We start from the raw sequence: 21,364 nt of genomic DNA, 5'->3' as shown, positions 1-21,364 counted from the left end.
GGAAACAAAATGTTTGGAACAAGTTTATGAACAAGGCACAGTTCTCACGACCCTGAAAATTGCTAGTAGTTTTACTGTATTTGGTTTTTGTTTTATTGGCTCCAATGTCATTAGATTAGTATTTACTTTGAAACAGGGAGCTCTATACAGGGGAAATCCGTAGATTGTTGTTGAGGATCAAGGAGAAATGTACAAGCATTGGACATGCTTCTTGAGTTGTATCTGAGTACATCCTCTTAATAATATTGATTGCAAGACTAGAAAGCATTTGAGCATTTGTGACAGAGGTGGGTTCCTACCGGTTCGGACTGGTTCGGCCAAGTAGGTAGTAACTTGACCTGCCACCCCCCGAACCAGTTCTATTGCTGGCACCACCATCTTGATTTTAGGTTCTGTGCATGCATAGAACAATCTTCATATGCCGAAATGTAACTTTTTTCTCTTTTCTAATGTGCGCATGGACAGACCTTTTTAGGTTGAAATGTGCGCACATACGCAAAAACGTTTGTGCGCCGAATTGGCAGTAACACTGGCAGCAACTCACCCCTGATTTGTGGTGGATATGCGTTAATATATTTCTAGTATAAATATTTTCACCACTTTGGACCCTGGAAGAACAAAATATGTCAATCACTATTTTCAAATACAGTGTTTTGTCCATGTAATCATAGCAAAGAAAGTATCTGTTTCAACTGTCATGCAAAGTGATGCTTTTACAAATTTTGATGTAGCAAGTTAAAGACATTTATATTTTTTATTGTAGTGCTAGCAAATAAGCTAACAATTTAGTTGAGGTGGAGAAGATGAGGAAAAAAGAATATAGCAAACTAATACTGGCTTCAGATGAATTTCAAATTAACTCATACTGAGATAAAGTGAAAGCAATGGAGATTGGTAATTTATTTTTATTTTTGAGATGAATTGATCTGAATTTGGTAACTAAAAAAGTGTTACATATGATGGTGAATAGCCCGAGTTCTGGTTGTAGCCTTAGTTGATGGTATTCTGGGTTATATCACTGGCAATCAGTGGTGTGAATCAAATATTGGATCTTTTTCTATGTAAAATAAGCTCCCTGTGTGTATAGTAATCTAATATATCAATGATATAGGCATCTTTCAGATATGCTAGCATTACTTGGGAACAACTTTTTAAGTGTATAACATTAAAAAATAGGACATTGCATCTGCAGTGAGCAATGAAGTATAGAGAGAAATTTTATCATTTTGTTCTGTGTATGTGAAGATCATTGGCAAGTGCTTCCGAGTACACATTTTATTTGCTATGATCAGGAAGGACACAATATATCCATATATTATTCATTTAATTTTGATTGAAAATTGATGAATAACTGGGTGAATTGCTAAAAAGGTTCAATGGAATACGTGGCTTTAAAAGATTGTGCAAATTGCAGTATGATGTCCGTGTGGTATTGTACAACTTGTGTTCTCTCTCTCTCTCTCTCTCTCTCTCTCTCTCTCTCTCTCTCTCTCTCTCTCTCTCTCTCTCTCTCCCCCTCCCTCCCTCCCTCCCTCCCCCCCCTCCCTCCCTCCCTCCCTCCCCCTCCCTCCCTCCCTCCCTCCCTCTCTTTCTCTCTCTCTGTAAAACTATGGTATTGTGAAATTCTGAAAATATTCCAGAGGACATGACCTCATTAAATATGTTCCAGGCCTATGGAAAATACAAGCTGCAACTTGAATTATTATAGGTTTTTTTTTCATATGTTGTTTTTAGGAATAATATTTTTCACACAGGTACTCCAACCATTTTACAGGCATGAACAAATGCACATTCGCAGACAATATCACATTGATGCTTCTGACAAATATTCTCCAGATGATGATCTGGTAAACCTTGAAATTTTGGATGAGGTAAGATATGATGAGATGATGGATTCTTTCTCAGTACAAATAATGATCTTACTAATTGTAATTGCCTTAAAATTATTCTTGTGATTAATATATTATGTCATCAAGTTAATCATTCAAAGTTCTGACAAGATTAAAAAAAAACCCCACTCTGTAACATATTATTTTAATCTCCAATCTTATATTCATTTATATTCCAAATATTCAGTTACTTTGTTTTATACAGGACAACAGGTTAATAGATGACAATATTATTTAAGTTTGCTACAATGAAGAGATCAGATCTAAGCATCAAAGTTAAATAGTGTATATTGTGAAAAGAGAGCTATATCCATTGGAAAGTTGCAAGTAATAAGGTCTAGGAGTGGCTTGCAGACCTCATTGAACCAAAATTTTAAACTAACATATTGCAAAATATACCAGACATATTTATAATGTGCTGACTTGTGTGCTGCCTTTTCTGCAAAGTTTGTGCTTGAAACTGATATATTTAGAGGAGGAAGAATGAGATGGTGGGTAATGAGGAACTGAAAGTACCAAATAGCCAAGAGCTTCAAATGTACATGGGTGTTTACAGAAAGTGACAATCAGTAAGAAAGTACAAGGAAGTGAAACTATGGAATGCGTAGGTCAGTAAAAAAAGAAGATATAAGAAATGTGGCTTGAGATGAGAATGGTGTCCTTTGCCCAATAGCAGTCCTTGTAGGACTTGCTGTGTATCATTGGAACCCATTGCAATGGTTTAATAATGTAAGTTTTGTTGTGGAATTGCATTGCTATGTTGGCTATTCATGGTACGAATGGCTCATGAAATAAACCTCTGATCTTAAAGTAAGATTTATTGCTTGTGTTGCTTTTTCCTGTTTTTTATTGGGATATTTTTACAACAATGTCAAAACACAGATATGCACACAATTCTAAGTATAACACCTATGGTTAAACCCCTTCATTTTCTATTTGAAAATATCAATACATGTATAGTGATACAGTTAAGCCTGTATTGTGGAAGGATAGAGATCTCAAATATCATTTTTCAAAAGTCTTCTTTGCATTGTGAATCCTGTCTCCTGTTCCTTGGAATAGCATCTTTGTTCTTCTCGCTGCTTCTACCTATGTTCTGGGGAATCCCCCTTGCCAGACATTTTCTCCTTAACCATTATGTGTAAGAGAGAGAGAATTCCACACCCCGTATTACTTTCTAACAATTATTACAGTATTCCATATACAGTAGTGCCAATTTGCAATTGTATAGGGTTAAGGTGTGTGCACTTTTCCCCTTGATGATAAACCAAACTCTCATAGATTATAGACAAAATTAAACAATTAAACACAAGGATAAAACATTTGGATCTAAATATTGAAATGTGATTAATCAGTATTGGAAAATATGCAGTGATGTTTTGATCCAGGAGCATATAGTTATACCATATTTTTCAGAGTATAAGACACTCCAAAGTATAAGACACACCTAGATTTTGGGGAGGAAAACAAGGGAAAAATATCTGCCTCTCCCTCTCAGCAATTTGCCTCCTTGCAACGAACAGTACAACAATATACACTGTTTGTAGTGTTATATTTCAGACTATACTTGTACTGATGCTGTTAAAATTGATGTGCTTTCTGGAAGTATAGTTATTCTCGGCTATTTAAAACAATAGCACGGGACCTCGTCAGATCAAGCATTTATTTTAAAAAGCTTCTTCATTTTGCTAAGTTGTCTAGAATAATAAAGCAGTCTTAAAAAAATAAGTCTAAACCTAAAAAGCTGATAGGAAATCCGCTATAACTACCTGCATGGAACTAGCAACCAAGTTTCATTTTAGGTGAGGCGAGATGAGCAATGGAAGATAAAGATAACTCTCCATCTTGCATTTTGTAAACCTTGTTTTTTTTTAAAGAAGGAAAGAAAAAGAGAACCAGGTTGTCCTCAGTAGAGGAAAATACGTAAATGTAACAAAGGTTAGAGTGGAGGGAGGGGGGTAGTAGGAAAGTCAGGATGGAGAGGAGAAAGGAGAGGAACAGGAAAGGCAGAAGAAGGGGGAAGGATAAAAAGGAGGAAGAGAAAGGAGAGAAGGGAAAGGAGAGGTGGGAAGAAAGAAGGAGAGAAGAAAGAGAAGAAAGTGGGGGAGGAAGGAGGGAGGGAAGAGGAGAGGGTAGCAAGGAGGGAAAGAGGGAGGGAAGGAAGGAGAGAAGGAGAGTAGAAGGGAAGGAAGGAAGGAGGGAAGAAAGGAGGGAAATTAAGAGAAAAGAAAGGAAGGAGGGAAGGAGGAAAGGAAGGAGGGAAGGTATGTGAGAAGGAGGGGGGATGGAGAGAGGAAAGGGAGGGGGAAGGAAAGGAGAAAAGGAGAAAAGAAAGGAGGAAGGAAGGAGGGAAGGGGGCAAGGGGGAGGGAAGAAAGGGGAGTGGAAAAGAAGAAACGAGGGAAGGAAAGAGGGAGGGAGGGAAGAAGATACCTAACCTTGATGTCTATAATGACTTTGATATTATGGGAATATCTCGAAACGTAGTCAAATGCAAAGCAAAACAGTGGTGGATGTTGTATTGTCTTTTACAAGTTATTGATTGTTGTATTTTTCTTTTACTAATAAAAGTAAATAAAAAAATAAGTCTAATAATTTGAACATTCTATAGGCATTTATAATTGTTGACTTACCTCCTTTCAGAAAACAGCCTGATTAGCACAAGAAAAAAAAAATCTGCCTCCCAGCAATTTGCCATGTGGAGCAAACAGCAAGTTTTATTTTCAATTTCTCCCGATCATCAGCTTGCAGGGATTGCTATAGCTTATCGAAGCCTCCGCAAGCCCCGTTTGCTGCAAAGAGGTAAATTGCTGGGAGGCAGAGGCCAAAGGGTTGGGGCTAGTGGGTGGGTGGGGCTACATTCAGTGTATAAGATGCACCCAAATTTTCACCCTCTTTTAGGGGGGGGAAGGTGCATCTTATACTCTGAAAAATATGGTAACAATAAATATATTTTTGGCATACCACAAGTTTTATTTGTTTATAATTTAGATTTAGAAGGCCATTCAACTCAGTAGTGCATCTCTTAAAGCAAGCCAGAGTGTAGAATAGTGGGCCAATAGAAGAGGCAGGAGGCTGATTCAGACAAAACTAACAGCTCTTTATTCGGTGAATAAGTACAATCCAGCAACTTGCCAGTCTGACAGCTCTCCCTTTTATAGGGAGCTATCAGACAGCCAACCAATGAGATTTAACCTTTCTTCCCACAATAATGGTGCATCAGGGGTGGGTTTCTCGCCCCGTTCCAACCGGTTCAGTTGGAACGGGGCCGACGGCGTCCTCGTGCACACGCGTGGTGCACGCATGCGTACTAGAGTCTGTGCGATGCTCCAGCTGCTCCTGGAGGATCGCGCAGGCGCTGTATGCATCCTGCACATGCGTGGAAGCGCAGAACTCATCAAAACCGGGTAAGGAGCGCGGGCGGACGGGTCGGCCCTTCACCGTTCCCGGAAGTTACTTACTTCCGGGTTCCCCGACCAACCGGTTCGCAGGGACCGCCGCGAACCGGTTGAAACCGACCCCTGTGGTGCATGAAGCCTATGTACCTTGGCTTCACTCTCTTATTAATAGTTAACGCCGAGTACATTAAACTAAAAGAAAAAAAGATTGAACATTATCATAAGAGAGGAACAAACGTACCTCATTGAATAACCCACAAAGGTCAGTCTAGGTAAGAACTGTCACCCAACCTATCCCAGTTGGGAATTATTAATTACCTTTTAAGGGAAATTGGTATTTTTAGAGTTCAATAATACAGATCCCCTGAACTTTTGATTCCAGCTGACAGAAAATACCATTAAATTATGCAAGGAGATTAAAATGCAGCATCTATAAAGATTAATTGAAGGGAGTTCTGACTATATAATTAACCATTTTTACCCATCAGGGCCTGCTCTAGGTTAAGGCCAAATAGACACTAGCCTAGGGACACCAACTTTTAAGAGTACCAGAATTGAAAAGACTTCTGAAAAACAAATAAAAAGCAAAAAGAAGTAGCAATGCATTCCATTAGCCTGTATGTTTGCTAGAGGATTAAATATAATTTCAAAGAATTGTTGCTATATGAAAGCAGTGGGTGATAATGTAATTAAAATGACTTATTGGGTAAAAGGGTGAGTGTGTCAGAGGAAAAGGGGGAAAAAAACATATCCAGGCTGAAAATCTGAAATGTTGCACTCAAAAATTGAAAAGAAAAAATAAAACAAAAGAGTGCCTTTTTCAGTGAACTTCCTTTTCATTTCAGGAAGTTCAAAACTTCAATCTAAGACTGAAGGAGGATGATTACTGTCTTCTCCTTCTCTTGGCCTTAGCATACTGTTTCTTGATCATCTCCCTTCCTCCAGAGAACTGTTTACAGCAGGGGTGTCAAACTTGATTTCATTGAGGGCCACATCAGGGTTGTACTTGACCTTGGGGGGCGTGGCCATGGTGGGCATGGCCAGCTCGACATCACTTGTGTCAGGGGCACCTGTGGTGGCCCGGGCAGGGCTGAGGGCAGAGGTGGGTTCCTACTGGTTCGGACCGGTCCTGCTGAGTAGGTAGTAACTCAGTCAGCCATGCCCCTGAACCAGTTCTATCGGCAGCACCGTAGGTGCCACCATTTTGTTGAGCATGCACAGAAGTAATTTTTTTACTACTGTGCATGCGTGCATAGTATGCCTCAAATGTGGGAGTATGCGAAGCTCGTCCCTAAGTAAACCAGAAGTAACAGAAGCGAGAACCTACCCCTGGCTGGAGGGATCCTCCTGCAGTCCTCTGCCAGCGAAAATAGAGCTCAAGAAGGCCAAGTTAGCTTCATGGGCAGAATTAAAACAAACTAGAATTATTTTTGTTGTGTGTATTCCAAACATCCATTTGAACGATGACATCTACAATTCATTTCTCTGACCTATATAACCAAAATTTACTAGACAGACATATTGCTTTTTACTTGGCATGGCTATAAATTTATATTTGAGGAAGATACAAGACTGTGTAAGCAATGGTTTGATTTAGTGAAATTAATATTTTGACAGAAGTGACAAATATTATGGAGATTATTGCTTAATTCCAAGAAATATTGCTTAACTGTGAAACTTGTGATCTTTCAGGATACAATTATTTATCAGCTGAAGAAGCGATATGGAGATTTACAAATTTATACTTATGTTGGAGATATTTTAATAGCATTAAACCCTTTCCAAAATCTCTGTATATATTCTCCACAGGTAAGAAAGAAGCTGGAATCCTGCTTTTCAAACTATTTATGCTGTATCAAGTGATCATATTGTTTTCCTAAAGGAAATAAATTAATAAATTTAATTATTTAATTAATAAATTAACAATAGCAATTGATGGAGGGTGCTTCTTAATCATGCATTTTTTAATAAAGAAGACTACGTAAGGGTAACAAATTGTACCAATACTTCCCTGGCCATAAATAATACATTTGAAGAAAAGAAAGGCCATTGGAAGAGTATCTGAAGGGCACTGAAGAAAGTGCACTGAACGTATTGAAGGCTTTCCTGAATACAAAGTGTTAAAACATTTAAAACAAAGAATGTGAAACAAACAACACCAAAGAAGCAAAAGTGGTAGAGAAAATAAACCAGGATAGGAACACAGATGGGAACCCGTACCTAACGTTATGGCCGGTTCGGAGAACCTCCAAATCTCACCTCTGGCTGGCCCCGCCCCGCTCACCCCACCCCTCCCCTCCAGGAGTCTCCATGCATTCCATTTTGGATGCGAAGTAAGTGCAGGCCTGCACGGGGGCACGGGGAGGGGGAAAAGACGGGCCTCCTGGAAGTTCCAGAAGGCCAGAAACGGGCCCGTAGGAGGCAATTTTTGCCACCCTAGAGGCTCGAGGAAAGGCAAAAATGTCACACACAAACCCCGGTGCAGGGGGCTGACTAGGTCATGCCCACCATGGCCACGCCCACCCAGAAACTGGACAGAGAACCCATTGCTGAAGTTTTTGAAGCTCACACCTGGATAGGAACAAGGGAAAGAAAAAAAAGGAGCATAAATCAGCCTCACCAAAGGCCTGGGTGAAGAGGCACATCTGCAGGGTCTTTGGAACACCAGTAGAATGGGAACTATTTGAACCTAATTCCAGAAGGCAAGTGACAAAAAAGTGCATTTTCAAGGACCCAACAGATGACACTGTTTAATCGAAGGAATCCAGAGTGCCTCTACCCTGCCAGACTAGCTGAGAAGATACTATGGTATCTGTTTTCTCTTAGCCATTCTTTATTTTCTTTAAAAACATTATATAGAAGGCATGTTGGGGGAAATATAAGGGCACAAGAAGGATGTGATTCAGTCTTTGCTATCTCCCGGTTAAAGAATGAAATAGAAACCTTTCTGGTTTTTTTGCAAAGTTATTGCCATTTGGAATAGGCATTTATCTACATTGGCAAATAATTTGATCTAAGACAGCTTACTATGGATAGAAGAAATCACATGTAGGAGTTAGTGGTTCTGCCTCTTTGTGTTTGATATGTATTTTTTAGATGCCTGGCTCATATGCAGTGTTTTGACAAGTATGATTTCGTATTTAGTTTTCCAAGCTTTATCATGGTGTGAAGCGTTCCTCCAACCCACCCCACATATTTGCAACTGCAGATGCTGCTTACCAAGGCATGATTACTTTTAATAAAGACCAGGTAGGAAAATAGTTTTTTAAAATACTTACAATTATGTTATGCATGACATAAGAAAATGCTGCATTTTTTTTAAAAAAAATTGGGATTGATTAAACTTTGTCAAATGTGCTGTATAGAATTTAATGAGTTTTTGAATCATGAAAGCCATAACTGTGTTTAAACATAGCCTGGTAATAGAAATTACCATGTAAGATTCTTAATAAAGTATATTTTAAATATAATAGATTGTTTTAATGTTAATCCTATCTAGAATTGAACCACTGAAATCAAAGGCAATTATAATCATGATTAGTTTACATTTCAGTGATTAATTGGGACTGTTACGATTAAATCTGTATCAAAATCATCCATGAATATAAAAATACAAGCAGTCCTCACTTAGCGACCATTTATTCAGCAATTGTTCAAAGTTATGATGGTGCTGAATAAGGAGACTTCTGGCAAGTTGTGCTTGTCTCAGAATCCCAATGGTTATGATCTTCTCATCGTTCCTATCACCCATCTCCTCCCACTTATGACTGTAGGACTGTAACTTTGTGGCTTGTATCTTTACGATATATATTGATATTGATTGTTTCCTGATTGCTTATTTGTACCCTATGACTATCATTAAGTGCTGTACCTTATGATTCTTAACGAATGTAACTTTTCTTTTATGTACACTGAGAGCATATGCACCAAAGACAAATTCCTTGTGTGTCCAATCACACTTGGCCAATAATTCTATTCTATTCTATTCTATTCTATTCTATTCTATTCTATTCTATTCTATTCTATTGCAATTTGGATGCCTGGCTACCAGTGCATATTTAGGGCAGTCACATCATCCCACAGTCTCAAGATTTCCATTTGTAGGTTTCTGACAAGCAAAGTCGATGGAGGAAGCCAGGATGAAGTCTCAAGTTGTGGTCATGTAACATCATGCTTAATTACTGTGCATGATTTGCTTCCCAACCACAACTGGAATTTACAGAATTGCTGTTTTACATTAGCACATATGTCATGTAATTTTTTTGCTTCATGACCATGTCGCTAAGTGACAAAGTTCCTTGTCCTAATTATAGTCATTAACTGAGGCCTATGAAGCTGGGTCAGAAAAACACAGACAAGTTAAGAATTGAAAATTAGGGTATTAAAAACATGTGATATGTAGAAATTGGATATGTATTTGTATGATTAGTAATTATATAAAAGAAAGGATCAACAGACAGGTAATCGGACTGACTACATACACCTATGTAATGGATATAAAATGTAATTGTTATAAGATCTAATCACTATATGGAAATGTTGCACTATGTCCAATGTTTTTAATGTTTAATAAAAAACTTTATAATAATAATAAAAAAACTGAGGCCTATGAACTGAGAATCAGAAGCATCTGAAAAAATCTGATATTTTTGCCAAATTAACAAAAGCAATGTTGTCCCTTCTTGAAGCAAGTGCCATGGTATTCAAAGGAGTGAAAATTGTCTTGCTATGCCACAAGGCTGTTTCATCCTTTCCCCCTACCCTGCAGATATCTGTGCTAAACATGTGCATTTTATAAGCTATTTAATTTGGAGCCCTTTTTGAACACATACTCTTTGCGTGCATAAGTGGTTTCAATGTAATTGTGATATGGCCACAATGGAAATTGCCAGCAGGTGATTAGGAGATAATTGATAATTGATGCTATTGCTTTAAGTTTTTTTTCCCTAACTATTTTTTCTCATATCCCTTGTTCATTTCTTTCATGGATATATTTATATGACCACATATGCAAATTGAGACACATGCTTGGGTGTACTCAAGCGATTACAATTTTTGCTGTATGGATAATAATTATCCATAGGATACAAAGTAAATAACAGTATATTTTCAAATGGCATCAGCGATTCCCTTTGATTAAGAGCTTTTCCAGTGTATTGGTTTAATCTCATTTCCCTGTATTACATCTCTGATAGAATCAATAAAAAAGCTGCATCTCTTTTTAAGATGTGGCTTTTTTGTAATTAACTCCCAGCTGTGTCTGCATGCAAGGATTTGCACATACTAGCAACCTACATCCAAACATCATAAAAAGTGCAGATGTGATTTCAAAAGCGCCGAAGCCAAGGTTTCTTCTAATATACTTGTTGAAAGTTGACTGGATGTGAGTTGGGTCTGGTGTTATATGGTTGAACTGCTATTTGAGCACCCACACCTGTCAAGCCCCCCAAACCTAGAAAGACACATAATGAGTCTTCCAAACAGAGTCCTTTATTCTTACCTATAGATTGAATCTTGCCAAACTGAAGCAATCTATCTATCTACATCAAATATATACTCTATAAGAACATTCAGGGAGGGGCTGTGTCTTCACCCTTTTTCTCTCACACAAAGTCTCTGGACTGAGCTGCCTCTTATTCTTCTGGAAAGGACCCCCTCCCACCCGCGAATCCAGATTTCTACTTTCCATCACAACACTACACATATATTCTCATTCACACTCTTTGCATCAATATGGAGCTAGATCCTGGGAGTGACCAGGATCTGTCCTAAGCCATAGAGACCGTTCAGTACTTTTATATAGCTGAATGGATGAGTCTGAAAGAGGGCTTCTAAGAGTTTTACAGATGACACTATAGAATGCAGCGTTTCTATTTAAAAAAAAAAATCCTAAGGCATTTATTGTAGATGGGAGAGAAATCTTGTGGTAGTGATATATGTGAGAACAATCTAGATAACCTTAGTAATCACAAGCTTAAGATGAGTCAGTGGCATGATGAAGACTGAAAAACTAATGCAGTCTGATGGCTGCATTAGCAGAAGGAGGATCACTTCTGGGTCATGGAATGTAATTTCTATACTAGCCAGACCTTATCTGGAGAAATATGTCCAGTTCTCAGCACTCTATTTTAGAAAGACATTGACGAAAGTGGAATGTGCCTCAGATGAGAAGCCAGGATAGAGACAGGGTTAAAGTAATTGGGTGTTGAAGGAGAAAGGAGAAGGGGGGAGAAAGGCAGCAGCAATATTGTTTTCAAAAGAAAGAACTAAGAGTTTCCTCCAACCTGGATATAAATAGATTTTGCAGGATAAAGTATTCCAACTAATAACTTTATACTATGGTAAACATTTGAGGATGCAGTGGCTTAGGTGCTAGATGCTGAGCTTGTCAATCAGACAGGTCGGCAGTTCAGTGTTTGAATCCCTTGTGCCACATAATGGAGTGAGCTCCCGCTACTGTCCCAGCTTCTGCCAATCTAGTAGTTCAAAAGCATGTAAAAAATGCAAGTAGAAAAATAGGAACCACCTTTGGTGGGAAGGTAACAGCGTTCCGTGCGCCTTTGGCATTAGTCATGCTGGCCACATGATCATGGAGACATCTTTGGACAGCGCTGGCTCTTCGGCTTTGAAACAGAGAAGAGCACAGCCCCCTAGAGTTAGGAACGTTTAGCACATATGTGCAAGAGGAACCTTTACCTTTGCATTTAAACATTTGTTCCAAAGCTAGTCTATTATCTAGAACACTAGGGAAAGTTCACCTAATACTGGAATTAAAGTTTGAGCTTAATTTGTTTACTTGCGTTGACCTTTATCTTTTATTCTCTCTGATATTTACATTTTATGTGCAACTTGTTAGTTCTTTACATCAGAGTTGTTTCTGTAGTAGTATTAGTTCTATCATCATAAGCCAAAATCTTATACAGCGTATTGCCCATAATATTTCTAATGGGCACCCTTTTCACATATGTTTGCAACATATGAAATGGCAGATCTGTATTTTGAACAATATCGCCCACTGAATATTTTGCATGTGATTACTTAAAGTGAAAAGGGGAATATTTCAATTCTCTTTTTAATTTGGGGGAGTTGAAGCCCAGAAGTCTTAAACTTGCCAAGGTTGGACAGTCCTGCTCTGAAAATAAATACAGGTATATTACCATTTGGAATAAAGAGAAAATGAAGTGATGTGCAGGGATCTTCAATATATTACGTTTGGTGACTGTTTGAAGGAACCTTTTCTCTCCTTTTTTTTTACCGTTAAACGTAGAACAACCAATATGTAGTCTGAATAGCTGTTCTTCTAGGATGCTTCAAGAACCAAGGTAGAGTTCAGCTAAATAGGCAGCTGCTGCCAAAAACATTAATCATCCATTTGGCTTCCTGCCTCCACCATAATACCTTGTAGAACTTGTCGACTGATATATGTTTCACTCTTCGTCAGTTTTCCAGTGGGTCATTAAGTTTAAAAAAAAAAGTAAATAGCTGTAAATATATTAAAACAAAAATAATAATATATTCCAATATTAAAGAGCAGTGTAAGTTATTGAACGTTGTGATCCTATGTTCTTCATGTTTTTTTTAAAATCATTGCTCCGTACTAACCTGAAAGGGTTAAATGTATTTTGTTGCAAATTTGATATGTCACATGGAGAGAGCCAAGAGCATGGCTACTATTTTCACACTGGTGGCCACTGTTATGATGTGATGTCTGATTTGGCCCTTGCATGGATACAAACTGGCCAACGCAGAGGAAACCTATGTAATTTTAGGGAGTAGCCCATGTGAACAAAACTGCCCTAATATTGTCAGTTCCACGGGCATAGTGACTGTTATGAAATATCAACCAGTTGCATTTTTTGAGACAATCCCAGATTAAGAGCCGAGTGGCGCAGTGGTTAAATGCAGCACTGCAGGCTACTTCAGCTGACTGCAGTTCGCAGTTCGGCTGTTCAAATCTCACCGGCTCAGGGTTGACTCCAGCCTTCCATCCTTCCGAGGTGGGGTAAAATGAGGACCCGGATTGTTGTTGGGGGCAATATGCTGACTCTGTAAACCACTTAGAGAGGGCTGAAAGCCCTATGAAGCGGTATATAAGTCTAACTGCTATTGCTATTGCTATTAAGTCTGTTTGATTGAACTCCCCAATTCTGCATGCCATTTTTTTTTTCATCTGGAGCAGCCAGATTCAGACCTGGAAGGCTTCAGTGGACATTACAACAAAACAAACAAAACAAAACAAAACACCCTCTAAACTTTATTGGCAAAATAGTTGATTTTCTTGTTTGTCACTTACTGTACATTCATTATTTAATCAGAGTCTAATGTCACTTATACATAAATATATCCTGCGGGTGTATTTGTAGAAGGGTCAGAAATCTATTCTCACTGAAAGAATTTGGCAGAAATAGAAATTCATTCTGTATTCTCCATTATCAGCCAGCTAGATCTAATTCAAAGACATGCATTCACACATATGCTGTATTTTATACTTTCAACTGGGCAACTTTGAATGTTTGTTTATACTCTGCATGATTGCTCAACTCTTTCAAAGAAAGTATAATTTAAGATAGTTAAATGCTTAATGGTACATTAAAGCACATGAAAATAGGGATGAAGGTCTATTCCTTGAATTGCCAATTAGACAACTTCTCTCTTCTGTTTGTACCCTCAGTGCATAATCATCAGTGGGGAAAGCGGTGCCGGGAAGACCGAGAGTGCCATCTCATTGTGCAGCATTAGACCTTCCTGGGAAAGGTATTTACTGACTGTCACATAACTCAAAATCATAATACTGTGAAGTACTGGCTGCATTTGCATGCAACCTTAAACTGAGATTTAGTGCAGGGCTGAGCAATCTCTGTCTCAACTGATTATACCGGGTTTCAATTCTCCCTCCTCACCACAGACAAGAGGAGCAGGCTGAGATTGTTAATGTAGAATTATCTGGAGGCCACAGGTTGCCCGCTTGCTAATTTCGCAGGGATGAGCTTGTACAAATCTTGGGTTCGTGTTTGTGTTTCATGTTTTTCCTTCCCGTCTCATTTCAAGTGTATCTTGTGACAAGGTGATTACAAGCTTCTGCTTCTATTTTTTTGTCAACTTCAGTCTCAGATCCTTTGTTAAAGCATAATACCAATAATCCTCAGATTATGATCACAACCAGAGGTGTATTCAGCCGGTTCTGACCAGTTCGCCCCAACCAGTAGTGGAAATCCAGCTCTATGCTGTCCTATTTAGGCACGTTTTTAAGGCTGGGTGCATGCGCAGAAGGCACGTGCATGAGCAAAGTGCATGCATGGAAGGCCGAGCACCTGCGTGGAAGGGACGCCTGCACCCATGAACCAGTGGTAACAAAAAGTGAAACTCACCGTTGATCACAACTGGTATGAGAAATTCTGTTGCTAAGTAAGGCAGTAATTAAGCGTGAGTCACACCCCTGATTTTACAAACCTTTTTGCATGATTGTTAAGCGAGTCACTGGGGTTGTTAAATGAATCAGGCAGATGTTAAGTGATTCTGGAGCCCCCATTGACTTTGCTGATCGGAAGCTGATTGGGAAGTTTGCAAATGGCAATCACATAACCTCGGGATGCTGCAACCATCATCATAAATACGTGCCAGTTGCCAAATACCTGAATTTAGATCATGATTGTGGGGGTTGCTGTGACAATTGCAAGTGCAAGGAAGGGTTATAACTCAACCCTTTCAGTGCAGTTATAACTTGCTTATTAACCTTATAAGAAAGGTTGTAACTCAAGGACTACCTGTAATATACAGAGAGCTTTATTGAAATTGAAATTGAAAATAGGGCGGGGTATTTACTTATTCAGTAGGTTTTATGTATAATAAAACAACTTTTTAAATTTGTATTTTCATTGGTTTATATCCCAGAGAAATTAGGAAACGTTCTCTTCAAGCAAATTTGCAAAAAGTATTAATAGATAGATATTTAATGCTGGGGGAATTTTTTTGTTCTTGTTTCTTGTTATCTTGTTCCTGATCTGTCTCCTTTTCAACTGTCTTTTGCTGATAGATTTGCTTTCAGTGCAGGGTGATAATAGGAATGCTTTAAATGAATATGAGGATTATATTTATTATATGAGATGAGATGATATATGAGATGAGATGAGATGAGATTATATATGATGATATGATATGATATGATATGATATGATATGATATGATATGATATTATATTATATTCAGTTTATTACAGCCTTAGACCAGAAACCAGAACAAATAAAAATGCTCAGTAAATATACAATAAAAAATTCTAGTAGAAAATAATAAATAACAACTAAAACCTATAATAAAATCCAGTCTGTCAATTATACATTGTTTAACTATACTACAGTTACAATCCATAAACTGTGTGGCCCAATGTAGGTTCAAGGCTAAAGACTAAGCAGCGCAAAGGGTTTGCCACATTTGTTATACAACATCACTATGGTGGAGAAGACACGTGTTTGTGATGAATCCCCAGTGCTGCCGCGCAGAATCTGGCCACCTATGTTGTAGTTATGGACTCTTCATCCTTAAGCAGCCACTGAAGATAGGTAGTATCGGAAGAGCCAGGATACCTAGAATATGTTTTTTTTTTCCTGACCTCTGGGTAAAAGGAACATCTAAATGAATACGAGGGCCTTATAATTGATAGAGGAAACTCCTTGTGACCTTTTCTGTTTATCAAGGCAAACAACCGTGCTTTGCGGGAGAAGATTCTCCAAGTGAATCCTTTGGTCGAAGCATTTGGGAATGCCCGCACTGCTATCAATGACAATTCTAGCCGTTTTGGGAAATACTTGGAAATGATGTTCACACCAACTGGAGCTGTAATGGGAGCAAAGATCTCAGAATACCTGCTAGAAAAATCAAGAGTTATAAAGCAAGCCTTGTAAGTATAATTTGGATTTTTCTGTTTAAAATATTGCTTTTGTTATAAATTTGTATAAATGTTAGGGTTCCAAGTAACACCCCAATAAAAGAAGATTCCAAGGCTTGAGTTTGCTCAAAGTTCCATTTTATTAGAGATGTCATATCGGCACATCTGAGAAAATCCGAATCTGAAAGTTTCCAGGTTTTCCCCACCCAAACGAAAGTTCAATTCCCGCCCAGCACCCATATGTCCATCACAGGATCCAATCAGTCACCGGGCCTCCCAGTGACACCATTCCAGGTGCAGGGCAAGAAGTCCTTGACTCTCTGAGAAAGGAAGGTTATTTTGACCAAATCTCTCACACTCCATATAATCCCCCCTCCCAATTTCCCACAGCATTAAAAGTGGCAAGCCTGAAGGCCCAATGCAAAAGATGGCTTCCAGGCCTGACAGGAAATATGTTACCTTCAGCTGGAAAAGGTTGGAGACTTTTCAGTATGATTTTGGCTTCAGGGCATTAATACCTGGCCTGTGTGAATTATTTGGAGAGGCAATTTGCAAAGGAACCATAGCGCACCTTGAAACTCCTGCTTGAAGTGCTGAGGTACTAATCGCAGTCTAGAGATGACTTCTGTGCAGCTACACATATGCCAAAGCAACTGGGGAGGGCTTTGAAAGAGCTGCCTAAGAGATGCAGTCATCTTGATCCTTGGAATATTATATTGCCAGAAGTATTCGCTCACTGCCTTTGCTTGCATATGAACTTACTGTAAGTGACATCCCATTCCTAATCCATAGGGTTCAATATGACGTCGGTCCACTCTGTGCAGCTAAAACAGCTTCAACTCTTCTGGGAAAACTGTCCACAAGATTTAAGAGTGTGTTTATGGGGATTTTTGACCATTCTTCCAGAAGTGCATATGTGAGGTCACACACTGATGTTGGATGCGTTTACGTGGCCTACCACTTCATGGCTGAGTTGCTGTCGTTCCCAAACACTTCCATGTTCTTATAATACAGCTGACAATTGACTGTGGAATATTTAGGAGCGAGGAAATTTCACAACTGGATTTGTTGCACAGGTGGCATAATATCACAGTTCCATGCTGGAATTCACTGAGCCCCTGAGAGTGACCCATTCTTTCACAAATGTTTGTAAAAACAGTCTGCATGCCTAGGTACTTGATTTTATATACCTGTGGCCATGGAAGTGATTGGAACACCTGATTCTGATTATTTGGATGGGTGAGCGAATACTTTTGGCAATATAGTGTATGATGTCTTCAGTTCATGAAGCATCCTTCCAAATGATTCGAACAGCCATAATTTGTATAAGGAGTAAAACTATAGAGCTATTTACATTCAGCTGTCAATCATCTTTTTTGCATTCATACTGAAAATGGATGATTACAAAGTAAATATTCTTTCATTGAAGGTATTTAATTTTATTTCGGTTGAACATATGTGCTCTAAAAGAATCTCGTGGTGAGTTATATTCTTGTCAAATAAGAGAAAAGTAAGACCTAAAATAAATAATTTGATTTAATACACACCTCATAATAATGGAAATACCTGAGAAATGTACTTAATGGACAAAAGGCATGATTGGGTTTTAAATGCTAAGTTCCAGTTGTGAGAGTAGGAGGCCACGTTTTTATTTGGTACTGAAAGATAGATTTGTTTTGCACCAGGATGGCCTCCATGGAAAGGACAAAGCTGAGAGATATCTGGCAGTAAGGCTCAACTACAAAAGACCTAATGAAAGAAATGCTAATAGTAACTGTTCAGTTCCTCTTAGCAAGTCAGCCCTACCTGATTAAGGCAAATTACTTGAAAATTATTTATTTGTCTGGTTCCCATCTTTCCTGCTGTGAGAAAACAATTAAGCTGAATAGTGAAAGACTATATAATTTGAAGATAAACCAGAATGTAAGTTAAGTTTAAGTTAAGTAAATCAGTGGTGGTCCACAAACCCCTGGGAGGACCGCGATGTCATCACAGGGGGGTTGAGAAGGCTTGAAGAAACGTTATGATTTAAATCTTGAGTTACATCTTGGGGATCCGTGGCCTGTGGTCTGTGGTCACAATAGGTATGTAAATGGGTTCATGGTGAAGAAAAGATGGAGAACCACTGCTGTAAACTATTGGGTTTGTTGTTGCTGCTCTTAAACACTTATGTGCACTGGGATGTAATTCTTGGGTTCTATAAGTCAAGTCAAGTCCAGCCTGCAGGGTGCTTAGATCTGGCCTGCAGGGCTGCCCTGGAAACAGCAAAGGACTGGCCTGTGGTGCTTTTGCCAGCAAAAATGAGCATCCCTCCCGAGCTCCCTTTTCATTGGCAGAGGGTTGCAGGAGGCTGTCACAGCCGAAAACGGAGCTCAGGAGCCTGTTTTCACTTGCAGAGCACTTGAGCCACCACAGGCGCCCCTGATAGGAGTGACGTCAAGCTAGCCATGCCCACCCTCTCTCCCAGAAGTCAAACACAACCCTGATGCAGCCCTCAATGAAATCGAGTTTGACGCCCCTGTTCTAGATGGAGAATAGGACTCCATCACCTCAATTATAGAGCAGGGACCTGAGATTAATGGGTTTTGCAGTATGGACATCTGGATTTCTTTAGGTATAAACATGTGGTTTGGGGGAACTATTGCTTCCTGAGACTGTTTTATATACAGGTTGAATCTCTCAGCTTAAAGATAACATCTTAAATTTATGCTCTACCGTAATTCTTTTTTGTAACAGGGGTGAGAAAAACTTCCATATATTTTACTACATTTATGCTGGCCTTTATCATCAGAAGAAACTTTCTGAATATAAGCTCCCTGAGAAAAAGCCTCCCAGGTAATTTTTGCTGACTTGTGCTTATTGCTAGTTATAACTAAGTATTAAATAGTTCTTTGTTTTGGTGAGACGTTTTAAAGTCTGCCTTAATTGTTGCCCTTGTCCTAAAGATCCACTGTAGTCCTCTCATTTATACAACTGTATAGGCAAGAAGTAATGCTATTATTTATATATGGCTTAATTAAATTAATCAAAAATAAAAAAAGTTCATCTAATTATAGTTTTGCCACACTCTCAAACTTAATCTCTTTTCCAAAATGGATTATAAAGTTAATGGTATGTATTAGTATTCTAGACAAACAAAACCAAATGAATTGTTTTAAATTGGTACATTACTATTTGGGTAATTAGCAATATTAGGCCAAATTGTGCCTTCGGGTATTCTAGTTTCTGATCTCTCATGGAGCTTGTCTTGCTCTCTCCCAACTTTGAGACTGACCCAAAATTTACCTAACTGTATTTTTTGAAAATGATAGCACCAATTAAAGGACAGCCTATAATATGCCGGTCATGATGGTTAGTAATGGGAAAAGGAGGTAAGAATTAGAGGTTAAATGTGTCTCTGTACAGTCTGCAAAATAATGTATTTTCATTTCTTTGCAAGGGCTTGTTCTTCTAATATTGGTTTGCTCATTAGACTTCTACCTTTCATTTAGAACCTTAAGGCAGCATATATAATAGTATCTCTTCCCATTTGCTCCCAACAATAACCCAGTTAGGTAGGTTGAACTGAGAGTAGGTAATTATCCTAAAGATTACATTTTTTGATTATACAAAAATATGACAACATCTAGGAAATAGCTAGATATTTATTGAGATGCTGCAATCTGAATTGAACCGATGAGTACTGTATGTTATCATAATATATGCTCACTGATTTAGTTGAAATAATTCTTTAACAAGGATTTAATCTGAGCTCTGGGGCTCAGTCTCAAAATTATGTATAGGTTTATCAAAAGGGATTTGAGTCATGGATTTGACTTAATAAGCAGTCTTATTATTTTACTTTCCTACATTGTGAAGGGTCCTCGTGCTCTCTGAACTTGCTTGTTTTCTTGTAGAAGTTTCATTACTCAAACTAGGTAACATCATCAACAGTGCTAATAAAGAGTGGGTTTGTTCTCAGTTTATATTCTAGTGGTGGTTTGCCCTATCATTATTGGTGGGGTGGTACTGGAGGTTATTTGGTTCAGTTCGTTATTATTGGCTTTGTGGCAGTTCCTTGATAGGGGTCTTGTTTACTTGATTGTTGGTCTGATGTTAATCTTGAATCTATGCTCATCTGGCTTCTGATTGCTGGTGGGGAGGTGTTTTGGACCTTTTGTCCCCATTTTGGCTTCTTTCTTTCTTTCTTTCTTTCTTTCTTTCTTTCTTTCTTTCTTTCTTTCTTTCTTTAGCTTATGGCATACAATGTCAAGGAAATCTACACATGGCAGACACAATGCTGTCCCGACAGCCTAGATTTCTAGTTCATTCTGTTTGGTGCTTGCACGCCTATCTTTGGTGCACTGTTGGTGGGTGGGGGCAAACTATCTTTACATCAATTAGTTAGTGGTGCTCAAGTTACTGGCTCTTCCAGGCTCCTAGACATGTCATCTACATACCTGATTCATATTTTGGGTTGTATTTGTGGAAGCTCTATATAACTTCTACACATTGCACAATGACTTCCGCTATAAGTCCTGAAAGGAGTGATCTCATGGTTGTACCTTTAATTTGTTGGTAAGTTTGTCCATCAAATTGGAAGTATATGGCTAGGCAGAGGTTTATGAGATCCATAATCTTGGGTGTTTCAATCTTTGTGTATTTAGTTATGTGGGGGGAGCTGTAGAGCAATATGGTCATAGATTCTTTGGCTAATTCCAGACCTACAGACATGAAAAGAGCCGCAACATCAAATGAGACTCAGTTATGTATTTTATACAGGTATATTGAAAATGGCACAGGAAAGGTGATGCATGATATTATTAATAAAGAATCCTATGGAACTCAGTTTGAAGCAATCCAGCATTGCTTTCGGATCATAGGATTTACTAAAGAGGTAAGTGATGACTTTTTTTTATACAGTTGCCAGAATAACATTGGCCTTGCTTTAAAAAAAAAAAAAATTGCAGTAGGCAACTGAATCAGTACAATGGTAGCTGCCAGATCAGGTTTGGATAATTCTATGTACGGCTTGTAGAATACTTTTTGTCATTACCAAGTAAGAGTAGAACTATAATAACAGTAATGGAGTGATTCATCAGAGTTAGAATTACTAAACTTGAATCAACTCTAGACTAGAGGAAGAAGAACCAATAGCAACATATAAATTGCCCCAGAATCACATAATTAATTCTGAAGCCAATAGCAATAATAAAA

The 21,364-nt window shown here is 38.5% G+C and overlaps 1 protein-coding gene across 1 annotated transcript in view; it reads left to right on the top strand.

Moving 5' to 3' along the window:
• The window catches only part of MYO3B (myosin IIIB), a 261,296-nt gene that overhangs the window by 84,346 nt on the left and 155,586 nt on the right, over positions 1-21,364 (top strand). The window contains 8 exon segments of the mRNA XM_032238384.1: positions 1,775-1,871; positions 6,979-7,095; positions 8,431-8,535; positions 13,958-14,000; positions 14,003-14,040; positions 15,978-16,180; positions 18,905-19,003; positions 20,930-21,044. Coding sequence (XP_032094275.1) covers positions 1,775-1,871; positions 6,979-7,095; positions 8,431-8,535; positions 13,958-14,000; positions 14,003-14,040; positions 15,978-16,180; positions 18,905-19,003; positions 20,930-21,044 — 817 coding nt within the window.

This window comes from Thamnophis elegans, chromosome 1, assembly GCF_009769535.1.
Source record: "Thamnophis elegans isolate rThaEle1 chromosome 1, rThaEle1.pri, whole genome shotgun sequence".
Taxonomy (NCBI): domain Eukaryota; kingdom Metazoa; phylum Chordata; class Lepidosauria; order Squamata; family Colubridae; genus Thamnophis; species Thamnophis elegans.
Note: the sequence above shows the minus strand (reverse complement) of the source record. Positions and strands in the feature narration are given on the sequence as shown.